Below are 17,825 nucleotides of genomic sequence, written 5' to 3'. Positions count from 1 at the left end.
GAGCAGTATTATCTTGGAAAACTCTTTTATTTTTAGGCCTATATATGCTAGCATTAGCCAAGAATTTGGTACTTCCCAAAGAATCAATAAGAAAAACAAAAATGTCATTCTCATTCTTCTTCCTTATTAACAAAGTTTTGGAAGAATGGTTTATGAGGTCTTTTACCTTAACATGAGTGGATTACTTTATGTATGAAGAACTGACAAAGCAAGATCAGAGGTAAAGAAGCATTTAGAAAGGTAAATTTCAAACAGAGTCCCAGAAGATACAAGGCCTTAGACTCAATTGATTAGAGGAACTCCAGGAAAGCCCTGGAGTTACAGATTCTTAATTCATAATTGAGGTTATCCCTTCTCTGGTTTTTTTTTTTTTTTTTTTTAATCCTATGCTATCTCTAAGATTGATACAGTTAAAAAAATGTTATCTGATGCAGAGGTTGAAATTTGCCTGCCAGTGAATGGAGATACTGACTTAGAGCACTGCCTGCACAGCCGAGTTCTGTAAGTGTTAAGTCACTCCTTGGGTCATTTTCTTCCTCACAGCTGGAGACTAAAGAGGAGGAGATTTGAGCAGTGTTTCTCAGGCAAATGAAGTAAACTCTGGAATCCCTGCAAAACATAAATTGTCAACTGTGCATTATTGATAATCAGTGTTAAGTGAATGTGATAGCACTGAGGTGTAACAGCATAACTCCTTGCAAACTGATGAAACATAAGCCAGTGAATGTTTTCTAGCATCCACAAAATACACCATCACTGCCTGCTCATACACATCCTGATGTGAATCACTGAACTGCACTACCAGTCACTAATGGTAAAAACTGTATTCAAAAATGTAATCAATGTAAGCTTCCTCTGACAAATAGTCCCTTAGAAACTCTACAGAAAAAAAAATAGGAAAAAATAATTAATGTTATTTTAAATCAGTGCATTTGTTCTCATCAAAACCCTCTTGTTGGTTTATTACTATTTGCTATTTTTCCCAAAGATCCAAATTTCTTTATGCCTCTATAGATCTCAGTTGCATTCTGCAACAGCTTCTGACTTCCTTTCTTATGTGACCATCACATGAGAAAAGCAAACTGTTTCCCAAATTTGGATTTATGACAGATATCAGGAGGACGGTAACTAACCATAGACCTCTACAGATAGGGAAGTGACAGTGACCTAGGATCTGCACTTGAAAAAACAATAAAGGACAAACTGTCCTTCTCCAATGACGACTTTTTAAAAGATCTCAAATTTCCTTCTCCTGTCAATATGATGAGTAGTATAAGACTAATTGCAATTTTCACTGGAAGTTAGTTTCTTACTTCATCCTCTCACGAGTCTGGTACTAAAGGGCAGATGTCATCAACTAATGACCAGTGATTATCAACAGTGTGTGGTGATATTTTGCAAATTTTCTAGCTTGAACAATGTATCAGTGACATAACTTAGGAAAACAAAAACCCAACAATGGGTATGCCCTGATTGTATTTCAGAGTATGCACATTCTTGGAGTTGTTCTGTACTTACCCTGCTGCTGTGCATCCCTGGGGGTACACGTGGAGATAATTGGAGCAGCCTGATGAGCAGCTGAGAACAGAGCAAGCCTCTGACAGGTAGACCAGAAATCACAGCTACGGTTCCTCAAACTAAATTCATTTTCCATCCTGCCCAAGCCCACTAAACTTGTTTCTTGAATGTTTCAAATACTGGTTCCATTGCTGGTACGTGGAATGAACATCTCTCTGTACATCACACCTTTCAGAACCAGACAGTGAAACACAGCCAGCCTGATGAATCACCCTGCATTCCTAAAGGCAATTACTCGAAATAAAATCAAACCAAGTGATGTAAGTTTCAGCCTGCAACACAGATCAGTACTTATTTTGCAGGGAAGACTTGGAGCACATTAGGACTTGACGTGCTCTGCCATGTGTTTAGCCATAATTAGTAAATCACAGTGCTTGCTTTCTTCCTGGCAAGAAAGGTATTTTCAACAACTGCACATCTCTGTTTCAAAACAGACAAAAATCAAGTTTCTGTGTTGTTTCTATCTCTGCTGGATCCTTCAGAAATCCTTCACTTCTAAATTATGACTGAAAATGTAATAAGTACAATATATATGGTATTCACCTTCTGAGCTTTTCTAATAGACTATTGTTTCTGATACTGTACTTTATTAAACACTTTACTACAAGCTACATTAGTGTGTGGCTTTTGGCTGGCATAGAGTTTATTTCTCCACAGTAGCCAATTTAGGGCTATGTTTTGGATATGTGCTGGAAACACCAATGTGTTGATAACACAGACATTTTCATTTCTGCTTAGCAGAGCTTGCACAGAGCCAAGGCCTTTCCTATTCCCCACCCCACCCATGGGGGCTGGCAGTGCACAAGAAGCTGGGAGGGGCCCCAGGCAGGACAGCTGATCCCAACTTCCCCAACCCAAACCCTATCCCAAACCCTATCCCTAACCCTAAACACTAACCCAAACCCTATCCCTAACCCTAGCCAGGGGATGTCCCAGACTACGTGGTGCCATGCTCGGTGTGTAAAGCTGGGGAAGGAGGAGGAAGGGAAAGGGGTGCTCAGAGTGGCAATGTTTGTTTTCCCAAATAACCGTGACCTGCAGTGGAGCCCTGCTTTCTTGGAGATGGCTGAACACCTCCCTGCCCATTGGAAGTGCTGAATGAATTCCTTTCCTTTGCTTTCACGCCCAGCTTTTGCATTATCTGTTAAACTGGCTTTATCTCATCTTGTGAGTTTTCTGCCTTTCACCCTTGCGGTGCTCTGCCCCGTCTGTCTGTGGGGGAGTGAGTGGCTGTGAGGGCTGAGCTGCCAGCTGAGGTTAAAGCACAAGAAGCAGTACAAGGCTCCTGTTGTGTATCAAAGAGAATGCATTTTTTCTACCCACTGCCCAGCTTTTTGAGGCTGTGGCAGCTGTCTGTCTGGGAACACAGGTGCAAATGCTGTGAGTCCTGCAGGTCCTGCAGCCCACAGGCACAGCCCTGCTCTTGGAAAGGCCCAATGGAATTGTGGCTTCCCAGAGGTTCCCAGAGGTTGGGCAGCCCGGTCTGGGAGGCAGGAGGTGCAGTGTTCCTCTGTCACGGAGCTGTTCTGACCTGCTCAGCAAAGAATCCCCGGCCTGGCTGTGCTGGAGCACTGGGGGGTATCACTACAGCAGGTTTTCAGTAGAAAAGGATTACATTTTTCGGTGGAATAATAAAATATAGCTGGGCTTGAAGCTAGGGTGGCCTTTGTAAAAGTAGTTTTTTCTGGCTTTGTAATGTTTACTGAAATTAAATGACAACCAGTGAAGTTATAACCGTGTAAGGAATAGATACAATTCCAATTTAAGAAAGATACAAGACCTAAAAATAATGCACCAATCTCCGCAAGAAAAATCAGAAATTCCTTTTTTCAACTCTAAGCTTTCTCTGTTCTTGTTAATTTGTGTGCCACTGCAGAACTTCTCGTTAGGACAAGCTAGAGTTGATTTGAATGAGCCTGCTGACCCTGAGCTCCTGCCAACTCTAGGGAAATCCCTCACCTAGGGCTAAGATTCTGCCTAGGGTTAGGGTTGTGCCTAGGGTTAGGGTTCTAAAACCACAATGCCCAGAGCTCCAGGCACACTGCAGCTGCAAAAGGCCTGCCAAGGGGAACTGCTTTTACTGCTCTGCCTAGGGTTTGGGTTACACCCAGGGTTAGGGATGTGAAAAGCACAAAGCCCAGTCTGGCAGCGTGAGCCTCTGTGAGCAACCTGCAGTGCCAGAGCCCAGGGCAGGCCTGCTCAAACTGCTGCCCCAGGGGGGCAAGAGAAGGGTCTGTGCATGGAGCTCTAAACGCTGTTCATTGCCGTGAAGAGGCTCCAGGGACAGACAAAATGGGGCTGAGGACACAGGGCTTTATATGGGGGTAAAAGGGGCAGAGCATTGCAGTATGCCAGGCCCAACAGGGGACAAGAGAGGGGAGAACATTCTAGAGGGAGGACATATAAGGAAAAAAGGGCAGTTGAACTCTGTGAAGCCAACAAAACCTACTGCATCAACAAGAGCCAGCAAATGCCCATGAGCGAGACCACTGCATTGAACAGGGTGTGTCTCTTTTACCATGGTCACCTTTGCCTGAGATATTAGAGTTCCAAAGATAGGACCCTGGGCCTCCACAACAGCTTTGTGGTCTTTGGAACCCTAACCCCAGGTGTAACCCTAACCCCAGGTGAGGGAGTAAAAGGTGCATGGGGGTGAGGCTGGTACCAAGCATAAAGCTGAGGATGAAGCCATGTTGTGGCAGTCCTGTGTTCCCCTTGGTATGCCTTTTGCAGCTGCAGTGCTCCTGGAGCTCTGGACTGTGTGCTTTCCAGAACCCTAACCTTGGGAGAGCAGTAAAAGAAGCAAATTCCTGATGAGGTTTGAATTTTTACTTCTGGTTTTAGTAAATTAATGAAACTTTCCATATTGTTTCCCTCTTATCATACTGCAGAATGGTTTTGCTTCAAGGGAGTGATATGATGAACTAAAAGATAGGAAACTGCACCTGTTGCAGTGGGGATCCAGCAAATCTTTAATGATGAGAGTTTTGTGAATTTTATGGAATGCTTGGGGGAAAAAAATAGGATATTTAACAAGAAGTTGCTAATACCCTAACTTCAGGGCAACAGTGATTGCAGGGTGCACTCGTCCTCCCTTAGCTGCAGATGGGGTCCACCTGCAGACCTGAATACTGGCACATCTCCTCAGAACAGGGACGGCTTGCCAATGTGCCTCTTATTCATCTTAACTGCACAACTAGGGCAGATAGTTCTTGCAGGTCTCACTTAGGAGAGTGAGTTATATGGACAGGGTAAAGACATTAGTTATCCTGAAATTAGAACCTAATAATAGCTCGTGAAACTAGACAAACCATTCTTCCCAAAAAAACAGGCTAGAACCAAGCTGTCTTCATTATGAACACACACACCAGTATTTTTTGTATTTTATTAAATTAAAACCACACAAAATTTAACTGCACACAAGAACACACATCTGATATTCCAATGTCATATCTCACAAAAAAGCCTCTTTTGTAACTCATCCCTTTTATGAATAGAAATCCAATATGCAAACAGTTCTTTAACCAAAAAGGCTTTAGCTCATCAACACAAGCTGAATTCCCCCTTCTAGGAATACATCATAACCACACACAGACACACACAAAGTTCACAGAAAAGTTCTGCAGCCCTGAAGTAGACAAAACTTTCACAGCAAACTTGCCTATGTTTGCAGAATAAGTAAATTCCTATTACTTCCATCCTTTGTCATTTACAAGCAAACTTATTTAATATTTTTAAATACTTAAAACAAATTCCACTTTAACAAGTATTTACAAAATCTTTACTAAAGATCAACATCCTGCATAAAGGTGACCTCAGGGATATATAATTGCTACCATGCTACAGTTTGCACAGAAGGGGTAAAAAGGCCATTGCTAGTTTTGGAAGGCTTAAACCTTTTATTGATATAGCATAAGGACATTAACCTATGGAAGGCAGAAGAGGTCATAATTTCAGTGCAATTACCCATTCGTGACTTCTTTTAAGTACATCAAGAGGATGAGTCCAAAAGACTTGGGTTTTGACTTATTGAATGCTTAGTTCTGTAAGAACTGATTTCATGGAAAGTTTTCAGGCCATCACATCTGTCTTCTACTGGTGATACGAAGAAGTTGCATAGGGACCTTCCTCATTCTCCTCATCTCTAGAAAGAAAATGATCATCAGGTCAGGAGCATACCATTCTCAACAGTGAAAAAGTAATGAAAATGCAGGTGACCAGTTTCCCTAGTGGGTCAAAATAGGCAATGCCAGCCTCACCTAACAGGAATATTTGCAGTATAATACTGTAATTACACATCTCTGGAGTTCCTGAGATGTCAAGAACATAATGCTGAAAGCAAGGAAAGCTGTATAAGTTCAACAACATCAGAATGTATTTTTAAAAGTACTCTTGATCAAATCAATAAGAAAAACTTAAAGGATAACAAGGTGGAGAGCATGCTGGAGTTCTGCATTGTTGCTTTTCATTTCTTCTTTAAAAAAAAAAAACAAAAAACTTTGTTAGAGGTTTATTTCAACATTTTGAATGACAGGAGGGACAGAGAGATCAAATGAAGCAAGAACAGGAGCAGTCCATCATAGCTGTGGGTGGATCCGTGTCCTGATGCTGCAAGGCTGTTTCTGATGTATACTTCCCTTTTACCAATCCCCAGTGACACTGATCACTTGGATTTTCTTAGGAAATAGCAATTGCTCCCAAGTGCTATTGTTCATGCAATAACTGGATAAAGCAAAGTAATGTTGCTTTTAAAATCCTCATGAAAATCAGTCTGCCTGCTGCTCACTTGACAATATTGCCTTTAAAAAAAAGGAGTTATGTAAACCTATTGCAGTGCAGCATCAAGGGTGCCAAGTTCCCCAAAGGTCATTGCTTTGTACTACTGTAGCTTCAAAGTTTTGTTCCTGAGAGTCCAGCCTTAAAGCTGCTGCCAAGTTCAGTGTTTTGGTAAGAACAGAAGGGCTTTACAGCTGCTACACTGTGAAAGGATTGCTTTTAATACTGTGTGTACCTTCATACAAAGGTACAGTTATCCAAAGTGTCTAATAATGGTATAAGGTAAAAAGTAAATATTTCAGTATCAAAACCATGAAGACTTCTCTAATAAACATGATTATTTATCTACAATTTGAATTTCATATAATCCCCCAAAACAGAACCCTACAAACTAACCAAACAGCGGAGTAACTTGTCTTCCCAGCAAAATTATCATCTTAAGCCAAAGGCACAATATGTCCTTTGCCTTGAAATAATCTTGCCAAAAGCAGAAACCTCAAAAACACAAGGTTGGGATGAAACTGGTTGTTATTGCAGGGATGTGTGGTTACAGTAGTGCTGAGAACAGATTTTTAGCCTTCCTTATAAATCTACATCTATTTATATTAGTGATGCTACCAAGCTAGTACCAAGGATGTGGATATCTGTATACATTTAAATAGTGTCCTTCATTATATCCAGTGCTGCATCCAAAACTGCCATGGAATACTATAATTTTAATAATGTATCCTTTGCAGAAGCTTTCCATGATACATGGCATGACAGGAAAGTAAGAAAGCAAATAACTCACGTTTAGTCGAAAAAGCATTAAGCCACTTTTACTTATAAATTTTCTCAAGACATTTTAAAGCTTTTTTCAGAATTGAAACTATCAACATACCAAGCTTGTAAGACTGGACTGCAGGAGTGTAAAATTCAACCATAACAACTTGGCCAAAGCTAAATATTTCAAAAAGTACATTCTGAAGCTCCAACATATGCCCCTCTGGAGCAATGGGTGTCCAGCCACATGTGCAGAACTTAGTTGCAAATAGCAATCTCCTGCTAGCTTGTGTGAGGATGAAGGAGAACTTTTTTCTTTTCAGAGCTTAGAATCTAGTATGGGAGAAATTTACTTTCTATGCTCTACACTTTGTACTACTTAGTTTTGTTATGTTTCCTGTTTTAGGAGAATAAAATGTGGCAGAAATACAGCAAAAAGACCTTCCTTCTAATAAAAGGCTGCTAGAGTCAGATTTTCAGACATTCTTCTTGAAAGCCTTATAGGAATACCATCCATCCTAACCTGGCAACAGCCAAACACCGGACTGAAATGAGTTAATTACGGGTAAATACAGACAACTGAAGAGCTGAAATACTGATGTTATATCAGCAGCTCTTCGGACATCCAAGCACCAAAACCATTTCTTAGTCCCCACCTCCCTTGTGCAAGGGGCACTCGGATACAGGTGGCAGGTGTGAGCAGAGAGCAGAAGGCCAGCACTGGGGTTATGGGAGCTTTGAGGGGCTTCTCCACAGGGCAGGGACTTAAGAACTATAAAGCAGCTTGTTATGCTGGAACTGAAGCAAAGCAGTGACCAGTGTAATGTGCAAAGTACATCTCTGACCAAGGCTTGGAACTGCTCAGCAAGAACAGCTTCTGCTCTTCTGTTCCAGACTGCAGTGCCAGGCTCTGCAACACTACCCCAAACCAGGGTCCAGGAAATAACACTCCTATGGATCTCAGAACCATACACAGCAAGGACAAGTCTGTTCTGATGGCTTAAAAAGAAGGTGAGCTTTACATGAAATAAAATTACATAGTAGTATCTCTCATCTGTGACCCACAAGCACCACCATGGCAGTGTGTATATGTTTAACGACCAAACAATTCACTTCACTTTTAAGATGCTTAAAATAGCAAAGTGCTAAGTCATAGCAACATTGTCCTTCGGGGAATGGAAAAGGAACAGCACAGCATTACAGCACTCTGTAGTGCTGTCTCTTCCCGTTTGCTGTCGCCGCTTTGCCCAGTGGGTTACAGGAACTGAAAGAAGTCTCCTGCAAGCTACAGTGTGCATCAGGCCATAAATAACTACTTCTGTAAGAGCAAGGACACCTGACTGTGAGTACACTCAAATGCTTGGATGCTTCTAGAATGCACAATTAAATAATTGTACAGTAATCTGAGTTGCTAGTTTTGGGATGTCTGAAAGGATTCTCCAAAGACAGCCTCCTTTGTTGAGGCATCTCTTTTCTCAGCTGATAGCCAACGAGGGTGAAAAAATACTGGGCAAATTATGTCAGTTATGATTTTTGAAGACTTCAAGACCATACTCTTTCCTAGGTTCAGGTCAAGGTAAGTAAGCAGATGACAGTACAAGGTTCTGCTCCTATGCTGATACCAGCTATGTTGGCTTGAATCACCATCACTGATTAAGAGAGGCTCTGTTCAGTTACAAGGTTTTCAAAATTAGATATTCCAAGGGAAATACAGAAAGATGTGACCTGTTCCAGAAGCACAGTATATGGTTTATGTCTATCTTAAGGACTATAAACAGCTTGGGTGAATATGCATGATTAATGACTCATTAACTCATGCTTTCTTGCACTATGAACCTCTAGTAAAGGTACTATTACATGTAGATCTAGCCATGTGCTTATATAAACTCTAATAGTGAAAGGCAGCTGGCACAAACTGAGTGGATCACATTCTATAACCTTTTACACTCATCTGCTTGCACAGTTATTATTGTTCAATATCTAGTCTAAATCTGCAACTATGTACTCCCCAATTTTCCTACCTAAACTTTATTCCTTTAAGAGCACTTAAGGGAGTGACTCCAATATGATTCACTCCAAGCTGCCTTTGTAGCACAGGGCAGTTTCTGACCATGAAACTTCCAGGTGTGGTTTAATCCAAATCAGTGTACGTGTGCACATGCATTCTTGGCAACTTAAAGGAGGTTAAAGTAATGAGCAATTCAGTAGATGTGGTTCTCACCATCTGTCAAATCAGGCTCATGGTATAGTGAGAAGTTATGGCTCTTTAAGTTCATGAGCTGATAGTCTGCTTCTGCTTGCAGTTTTGTGAGCTCCAATGCCCCTTTGGTGGTAGTGGATGAGCTCCAGGTGCTCCTTCGGTACTCTCAAGCAGGCACGGAAGTATTCGGTAGTGTTGGCACATCAAGTTCTAAACAGGCCTTGACAACCCAACCTGAATACAGGCCAGAGCAGCTGGAAACAGCACTCTAATTTCATAAATGGTTTTCACTCTAAGAATAGAAAACTTGCATATTCATGAGGCTGGTTTATTAACATGGCTGTCCAATTTCCAAAGGCTTCCTGCACCAAGCAAGGGACACGAAAGGACTGGGCAGGAAGGAGAACAGGTGCCTTCTAGGGAGCTGCTGGAGCAGAGAAAGGAATGTTGCCACCTTCCAGTCTGGACCCAGATATACCATTGATGGTACACAGCTGAAAACTATCTACAAAGTTTTTGGCAACAGTCTCTCTCTACTCCTGTTCTCTGACTTTGGTCCTTTGTCCCTTCCTGCCAGACTTATAAAGGGGTCTGATCTTTCCAATTGTGTTGGAGAGGACAAGGCAAGGATGGCTTTTGTGAGCCATAAATGAAAGCCAGGGGCAGTGATGTAGAAGTGAGTATTATGAAGAATATCAAATGCACAGGAAGCTATTTCTCTTCAGAAGCTTTGGGCAACATCCTGCTCAGCAGACTGCCTGCAGCTCTGTACTTCATGCTTCCTGTAACATCCTGATCAATAAAAATCTGTTACATCCATTTAACAGGATTATCTGCTAAATCTGAACAGGAGGTGGGAAAATAACTCATCCTCTTGTATACATTATTTCTTGGGAGGTGACTTGGTACCAGGTCCACATTTCCCAATTTGTAACTGAAGCAGTATCAGAAATGGGTATTAGTGGCAGCAGTGTACTATTTGTGCAGTGTCACTTCCACTATATTGGCTCTGCTCTTAGTGCAGCAACGCCTAAGTGGATTTTCGTCTTCAAATCAACATGTTATTTTGTTGAAAGGATGTTAAAATAATTGCCTTCCTCTGGAAGGGACTGTGGTTTCCTGTTATCTAGTTTAACTGCTGGGTCAACACCTACTCTGATCTGTGGTAGGTACATATATCTAATGATCTGAAAGTCAGCAAGAGCAGCATATTTTGATTGGTGCTCTATGTTGCTTCAAATATAACACTGGAAGTGGATGAGTTTACAGAGAAGGTTCTGAGTTCCAACAGCTATTTTTCCTTTCATGCAACCAATTCAAAAGAAAGTAACTGACAAATGTGATAAAATGTGAAAGCATTCCAGCCTTCCCTGAGACTCTAAACCAGTGTCCCAGCAATGGAGAGTTGTATGTGTGGATACTTCTCCAAAGGATGCTTGTCCAATAGCTAAATACAATATACTGTTCTTCAAACTTTTTTCTGCTGAACAAAGTTTTAACATTACTAAAATAATTTCTTAGTTTAAGGAAATTATGCAATTCTATACTCAGTAAATTTGGTCCTGAAAGGTTACCTTCTGCTTGCCCTCAAAATCAGAGTATGGAAGTGAACCAAGAAGGTGGATGAAGTATTGCATTGAACAAATTAATAAAAGCAAAGTATATATCTGCAGGTGTAACTTCTCTGCAGCTCCCTGGTAAGAGAAGCAGTACCAGTCCCTTGCAGTCATACCTTTTATTGTGAAAAGGACCACCTCAGTATCCCCCACTGAGGGGATTTCTGCAGGGACTAACAGGCACACTGCCAGCCCAAGAGACTGATTGTGAACAAGCTGAGGAAGCTTGTCCCAAGGCCATGGAAAACAAACACTACTGAAATCCACTCTTGTTCTGAGTCTTTCTGTGCTCTCCATAGGATACCTACATATGTGAGGGGATATGTGCCACTACTGTGCCACAGAGGTCAGAAAGTACTGCTTTTTCTATGAGTAAATATTTGAGAGCTCCTGGCAGTGGAAATACTGAAAAAAAGAAGAAGTCTGCATAGGTGGATCCACAAAGTGGGGTGAACTGCATAGGGAAAGGAGATAGGAAAGTGTAACTGAAATTGCGTCATGGAGAATATTTATGCAATGAGGCAATTTGGGACAGAAAAAAAACAGAATCATGCCTTGCTGTACACAATCAGCTTCCTCATAGGCCTTTGCTTAGCACTCTACCAAAATTATGTTTTTGCTTAAATAGTTGCCTACTTACACAGCAAGACATCTTGGAGAATCCTGGCCTTCCGGCTTTTATGAAATAGCATTTGTATTCTCCAAATAATTTCTTGTGAGGCACCTTTCTAACTGCCATGGCAAGGCAAAGGCTGTGCTCTGAATGTACCTGGTGCATAAGCATAGCAGGCATTGCTGTTGACAAATAAAAGCCACAGATGCTGAGACCCCACAAAGAGAGGTCAGCTTAGACTGCAATGCCTTCAGGGAGAGATTACCATGTTTAACACCAAAAGTGGCATTTACCTGACATTGTCATCTTTTAGTTTTCTGGCTGCTTGTTTAGATAACTTAATCTGCAAGTCCAATCTCTGTAGGAAATCTTTGGCAGATAATTCTTCTGGTGCAGTGGGCTGATTGTCAGGCTCTGGAGAACTGGGAGAAGAACTACTTTCTTCCTGAACTGCCACTAGTCCTTCATCACAAGAAGGGGAGCTGTCAACAGTTTCGTTCTCAGGAGACTCCAGTGAATTGAGTCCATTGAACAGTAATGGTTTCTCTGATATAACCGGAATATTCAGGGTTTTCCTCAGAAATATACAGTCATTAGTGAAAAGTTTATTTGCCCTCTTTATTTGTTCCATCTGAAAAAGACAGAAAAAAATATAAGCTATTAGGTCTTGGCAAAGTATAAAGCATTAACTTTCTGAAGTAGTATACAACCTTTAGTTAAAATAATTCTATACTTTCTTTGCAGCAGCAATTATTTCAGGAAAGAATTTGTTTGCATTCAAAGTGATTTCAGACTGCATGCTCTGTTTCAGCCTTGCTAACACCCTAGCTTTATGTGCACCTGACTCCACAATACTGCTTTTCTCAGAGTCTTACACTACCTAAAGATGCTGTCCTTGAACAGTCTTGCAGTCTCTATGCAGGCTCACAGGAACAGCCTGCCAAAGAACAAAACCTTTATCACAAACATACTTTTGATTTGGATTTATATTAGAATAAGGCTCAGAACTGCTAGCAGCTTCTGTAGGTGAACTCTCTGGTAAAAATGATGCAGAATCCAAACAAGGGGGATAAAGCTACCATGAGGGTTCAACCTGTTGATGCAGATGACTAAAATAGTGAAATGCTTAGATTTAATAATCCCATTTGAAAACTAAATAGCTAATATCCAGTGTCACAAGCAAGAGAAGATCACTACCCTTCCAGCTCTAAAGCTTGGAAACCATTTTTAGTAAGGCTCAAAGAGTATAAGGGTGCAAGTTCTCTCCCAAGCTGAGCACCATCTGAAGGGTATAAAGGAAGCTTTACCTGACTCAGTAAGACTCCGGCCTTATTGAGACTTCTAATGGCTCTAGTGCAAATGTCAATTGTTAAAATCTCTATAAGTTGTCTGTCTTGATGGGTATAAAAAAAGTTTAAAATACTAGCTGGAGCTTTTCTGGAAAAATACAATACAGAAGTTGAAAACTGAGAGCCTGCTGTACGGGAGTTGGAAGGTGATGCTTCAATAGCTGATAAATAATGCACTGCACAGCTATTCTCTCTCCTATTTCACTGTAACTCTACCTCTGGTTATTTCTTCCTAACATACCAGCTCAGAGCACTTGGAAGTCTGTATCTCTGCACTGAGCAATAATGAAAAGGAAGTACTTGGTTCTAAAAAGAACATCCCTCAGCCCTGAGCAGGTTATTTTGTAAGTGCAATACAATCCTACAACTCAGTGTGACTGTACATTCAGAGGTGTATGGAGAGCAGGATTTAACAAGAGTTTTCTTTTTTTAGTGCTAGAATGACTAAAGTAATGCCCATTAGCTACAGCTCTATCATAGTGAAAGAGTAAAAGATGCAGCACATGCTTAATATTTAAATGAAGCTGTAAAGTGATGCTGAACTAATTAATCAAAATTACTTATACTGACAATGAAATATAGTCCTCATCCTTCTCCCCTCAAAAGGGATACAGCACTTGCACTGAACCATAAACATGAATTCCCAGTGTTAATCTACTCAAAAGGAAAATACAACAAATGCAAGTTATAAAGATTAATAGACAGTATCCAGGGGAGGGGGTGAAAGGCAGAGGATGAGGCCAAACAAAGCACATTGATCCCTCTCCCCCAGCATGGTATTTTTATCTATTTTGAACTGTCTATGCCAAGTCATGAAAAGGCAGCCACTGGACAGGATGTCTCTGGCTACAAATTAACCCCCAGTGAGGAAAACCACAGGGGAAACTCCTAAAACCAGCAATACTGGAGGCAATGGCAGCCAAAGATAATTCTGATATTTCCATTACAACTCTCACTTCCAGCCAAGAATACATGATGCAGGAAGCAAACAGAAGGACTCTTTAGGGGAAATATGTCTTTGTCATTGTGTGAACACACAACAGCCTGCATTTTGCTAAAAGCAAATGTGTTTGCCTTCGTTCCTACCCTGGAACATAAACACAATAGCTGATTTTGCTGAACTCGTCATTGCTCTGAGGGGCATTTCATGTCAGTTTAACCTCTCTCAGCTGTAGTCTATAATGATGCACCTCTGGCTTCTTAAGCAGAACACTTATTAAAGCAAATTACCAATTAGGTGTTGGGGAAAAGCCCCAACATATGTATTTTACATGATTAGCACAGCAAAAACTTATCAAACTCAGATTATAAACAAAATGTATGGTTCACAACTTAGAGGTGTTTGTACAGGTTTGATTCACAACTTCACTTTAGCTGAAAGGGAGTTGTAAATTGCTTAGAAATGCCTTTTTTCTAGAAAACTACTATTTTAGTGATCAGCTTGTATTTCTCACTCATTGCAGTGACCAAACACACATCTGAAGAATAATAATATGGTTAAAACATTTAGGCCAGAGATTCTGTCCATTATGGAAAGTCCTGCAAAACACAAGCAAAAAAATGTAACATCCAATGAGCTGCTTTGCCCTCTTAGTGAGCAAAAGTTTCCTTTAACGTGGACCAGTGCCATTAACCCTGCTGCCAACAAGGATCAGTCAAAAGCGGTGTACTCTTTCAAAAGAGAAGAGAAATAGACTTTCAACCCTTTTCACAGTGAAGGCTGGATGCTGTTGAAGGTGATAGAAGGCTTTAGTACATCTTGCAGACCAAGAGAAGGAAAAGAAGCCACTCCAGTCAGAACCTAATAGTTTGGGACTACACTGTAGCTCTTCTAGAAAGAGCCCAACTGGAAGGTGCTGTTTGCAGCTGATGTCAAAGCAGCACTGACTGCACCAGTGCCACGCTCATCAGCTGCTCAGCCCTGAGCAATTTTCTGTGCTGGGACTACTGAAGCTGCACACTGGAATATGGGCCCCAAGCTGGAATATGGGCCCCACATAAGTGGCAATGAGGCAGGGTAGGTGATTTCTGCTCTGTCTGGAATGGTAGTAGAAGGGCCTGCTGGTAGACTTTATTGGACTCAGCATGTCCTAGGCTGGCGTGAGCCTTTCAACATTTTTCTCAGAAATGAACTTTCTTTCTCCATAGAAAATGAGCAGAAAAGCAGCAACACTTTCAAATCAGTGGTAGATGCGCCTCGCCTCTGGTAGGCAGATCACAATGGAAGAATGTTTAGCCCTGAAGCTACTGGAAGAAATCCCTCTGTTGTCACAGCCTGTGTCAAGCTCAAAATAATGCTTTTTTTAAGGATAAGTTTAATTACACTGATTTTCTATTTTAACCTGCAGTGAGTGGTGGTGAGCAGCTGTGTGAGGACAGGTTTCCTGGGTGGGAGCAGGTGTGTGCCTCTCCCCAGCCCCCTGCCCACCCGGGAACCGGGCGCTGTCAGCTCCAGACCGTGTCAGCCCTGGGCACCAGCGGTCCGTGCTGACCCCTCCGGCAGGCCACAACTTCTGATGTCAGCATCTTAAATCCTGAAACTAAAACTAACACCGCTTCCTGCCCACTGTGTGTAGGAAATGCCCTTTGGGACAACTTCTTGCTGTCACCTGGCGGCTCTGGGCCCAGCTGTCGGGCCAGGCTAAGGAGGAGATGCCTGCTCACGGAAGCTGTGGCTGCCCCATCCCTGGAGGTGTGCAAGGCCAGGATGGAGCTCTGAGCAGCCTGGTCTATGGGAAGGTGTCCCTGTCCGCGGCAGGGGTTTGGAACTGGATGATCTTTACGGTCTCTTCCAGCCCAGGCCACTCTGGGGCTCTAAGCGCCGCTCCCGGCCCCGCCGGCGGTGCTCCCTTACCGTGACGCCGTACTTGAGGGCGATGCCCTGCAGCGTGTCCCCGGCGCTCAGCCGGTGCTCCACGTAGCGCTCGGCCAGCGGCGCGGCCACGCTCGCCGTGCTGCCGTACGAGCGGGCCTTGGTGCGGGCGAGCCGCTGCGACAGCTCGGCCTCCGACTCGGGCCCGCCCGCCGGCTCCTGGCGCAGCGCCTCGGCCATGCTGCCGCCGCTCAGCGCCCGCGGCCCCGCGCCGCCGCCCCGGCCATCGCCCCGGCACCGGCACCGGCACCACGCCGCCCCCGGCGCGCCGGACACGGGCCCGGCCCCGGCGGAAGCCCCGGCCCGGCCCGGCAGCCCCGCCCGGCGCGGAGAGGCCGCATGCGCGAGGAGCGACCGCCCCGCCGCGGCTCTGAGGGACCGGGCCGGGACAGAGCCGGGCCGGGGCTGGACCGGGGCAGGGCCGAGCCGAGCCGGGCCGCAGCGGCTCTGCGAGGCTGGGGCAGAGCCGGGCCGGGGCAGAGCTGGACCGGGGCAGGGCTGGACCGGGGCAGGGCCGAGCCGGTCAGGGCCGCGCCGCAGCGGCTCTGCGAGGCTGGGGCAGAGCCGGGTCGGGGCAGGGCCGAGCCGGGGCTGGACGGGGGCAGGGCCGAGCCGAGCCGGGCCGCAGCGGCTCTGCGAGGCTGGGGCAGAGCCGGGCCGTCCGCAGCCCCGAGCGCTCCGCACGGTCGCCCTGTGACCGCCGCTGAGAGCCGGCTCTGGGCGCCCCTGGCTGGTCAGAGTCCCCGCGTTTGCCAGCGGAGGGCTCGGCACTGCGGTCCGTCATAGAGCGTGTAAAAAGGAGTGACTTCGGGCATAAGTGCACAAATATGAAAGCCTAATTATGCCAGATTTATTGAAACAGTAAGATGTGGGAAAATTCTATCGAGGAAAGTAACGTGTGACTTATAATCATAGAATCTCTAATTTGGGTTGGAAGGGACCTTAAAGATCATCTAGTTCCGACCTCTCACTTTCCACTAGACCACGATGATCAAAGCCCCATCCAGCCTGGCCTTGAATACCTCTAGGGACTGAGCATCCACAACTTACCTGGGTATCTGTTCCAGTGCCTCACTAGCATCACAGTAAATTTTTTTTTGCTAATATCTAACCTGAACCTACCTTCTTACAGTTCAAACCCATTCCCCATTGTCCTGTCACTACAGGCTTTTGGCAGATAGTCTTGCCCTGCCTTACTTCTGTAAGTTCCCATTCAGGTATTGGAGTACCATGTTATATTAAAATTAATTATAATGACAGTGTTCTTAAGTGAGTACTTCTCATCAAAAAAATCTGGCAGTGGGCTTGGAAAGCTGATCCATTATTGCTGAACTGGAGCTTTCTAACAAAACCTGTATGTCACAACTAGATGGTGCACATGTGTGCATCCTGTACAGATATTATATGTACCAAGATACCAAGAAGTCCCCTCAAAGGTCACTTCCAGCCTCAGCCAGGCTGGGATTCTGGGAAGAAAGCATCAACTGACATAATACCTAGTAGTTTTCAGATTTTGTTCAGTGGTAGTCATGGAGTCCCTTTAAGGAATACAGTGTAAAAATCAAGACAGATCTCATAAACATGGTTAATCCGGCCACGAGTTTCCAGATGTAAGTTAGGAAAATACAAAAGTTGCCCTGCAAGACACACAAGTTACTAATATGGATTGACACATCAGCATCTACCGTCGCATGAGAAGCCAGTTTGGCAATCCTGAACAGAGCAACTATAGGCAATGCATAGACAGACCAGAGCAGTACAATAAACTATAAACTGATAGCAAGAAAGTTTAATTTCTTTGCAGTCTATAACATATTTGGGAATTTGGAGGCTCTCCTAGGCATGTCCAGTTGAGTTTATACCAGCTATAGAAAGTGAGCACCAGATTGTGACATCTCGGTGCTTTCAAGTCCTTGTAAAACAACTTGATCTGCAGAACTGCATCAGCACTTCACCCATGACCCACCTAGCAAAGAGCTGAACTGCAGGTCAGCATTTATTAAAAATGTCTTCTGTGTGTGCAGTGTGGAGCCATAGATCAGCTTCAACCTCTTCAGGC

General features: G+C 43.6%; 1 protein-coding gene across 2 annotated transcripts; it reads right to left on the bottom strand.

The window, feature by feature from the left end:
- Positions 1–4,949: 4,949 nt before the first annotated feature.
- On the bottom strand, positions 4,950–16,100 carry LYSMD2 (LysM domain containing 2). 2 transcript variants are annotated; one of them, XM_002198216.5, is made up of 3 exons: positions 15,749–16,100; positions 11,839–12,176; positions 4,950–5,722 (listed from the first exon to the last, which is right to left on the bottom strand). In XM_002198216.5, exons 1-3 carry the CDS (start codon positions 15,944–15,946, stop codon positions 5,671–5,673), a joined length of 588 nt encoding a protein of 195 aa, XP_002198252.2. In that variant the 5' UTR covers positions 15,947–16,100; the 3' UTR covers positions 4,950–5,670. The 2 variants fall into 2 exon arrangements, with proteins under 2 accessions (XP_002198252.2, XP_012431676.4); XM_012576222.5 differs by lacking the exon at positions 11,839–12,176 and having other exon boundaries at positions 15,749–16,063.
- Between the last annotated feature and the right edge of the window lie 1,725 nt (positions 16,101–17,825).

The sequence above is a fragment of the Taeniopygia guttata genome, chromosome 10 (genome assembly GCF_048771995.1).
Source record: "Taeniopygia guttata chromosome 10, bTaeGut7.mat, whole genome shotgun sequence".
Lineage (NCBI taxonomy): Eukaryota > Metazoa > Chordata > Aves > Passeriformes > Estrildidae > Taeniopygia > Taeniopygia guttata.
The sequence above is the reverse complement of the archived record's forward strand: the minus strand, read 5'-3'. Positions and strand labels throughout refer to the sequence as shown.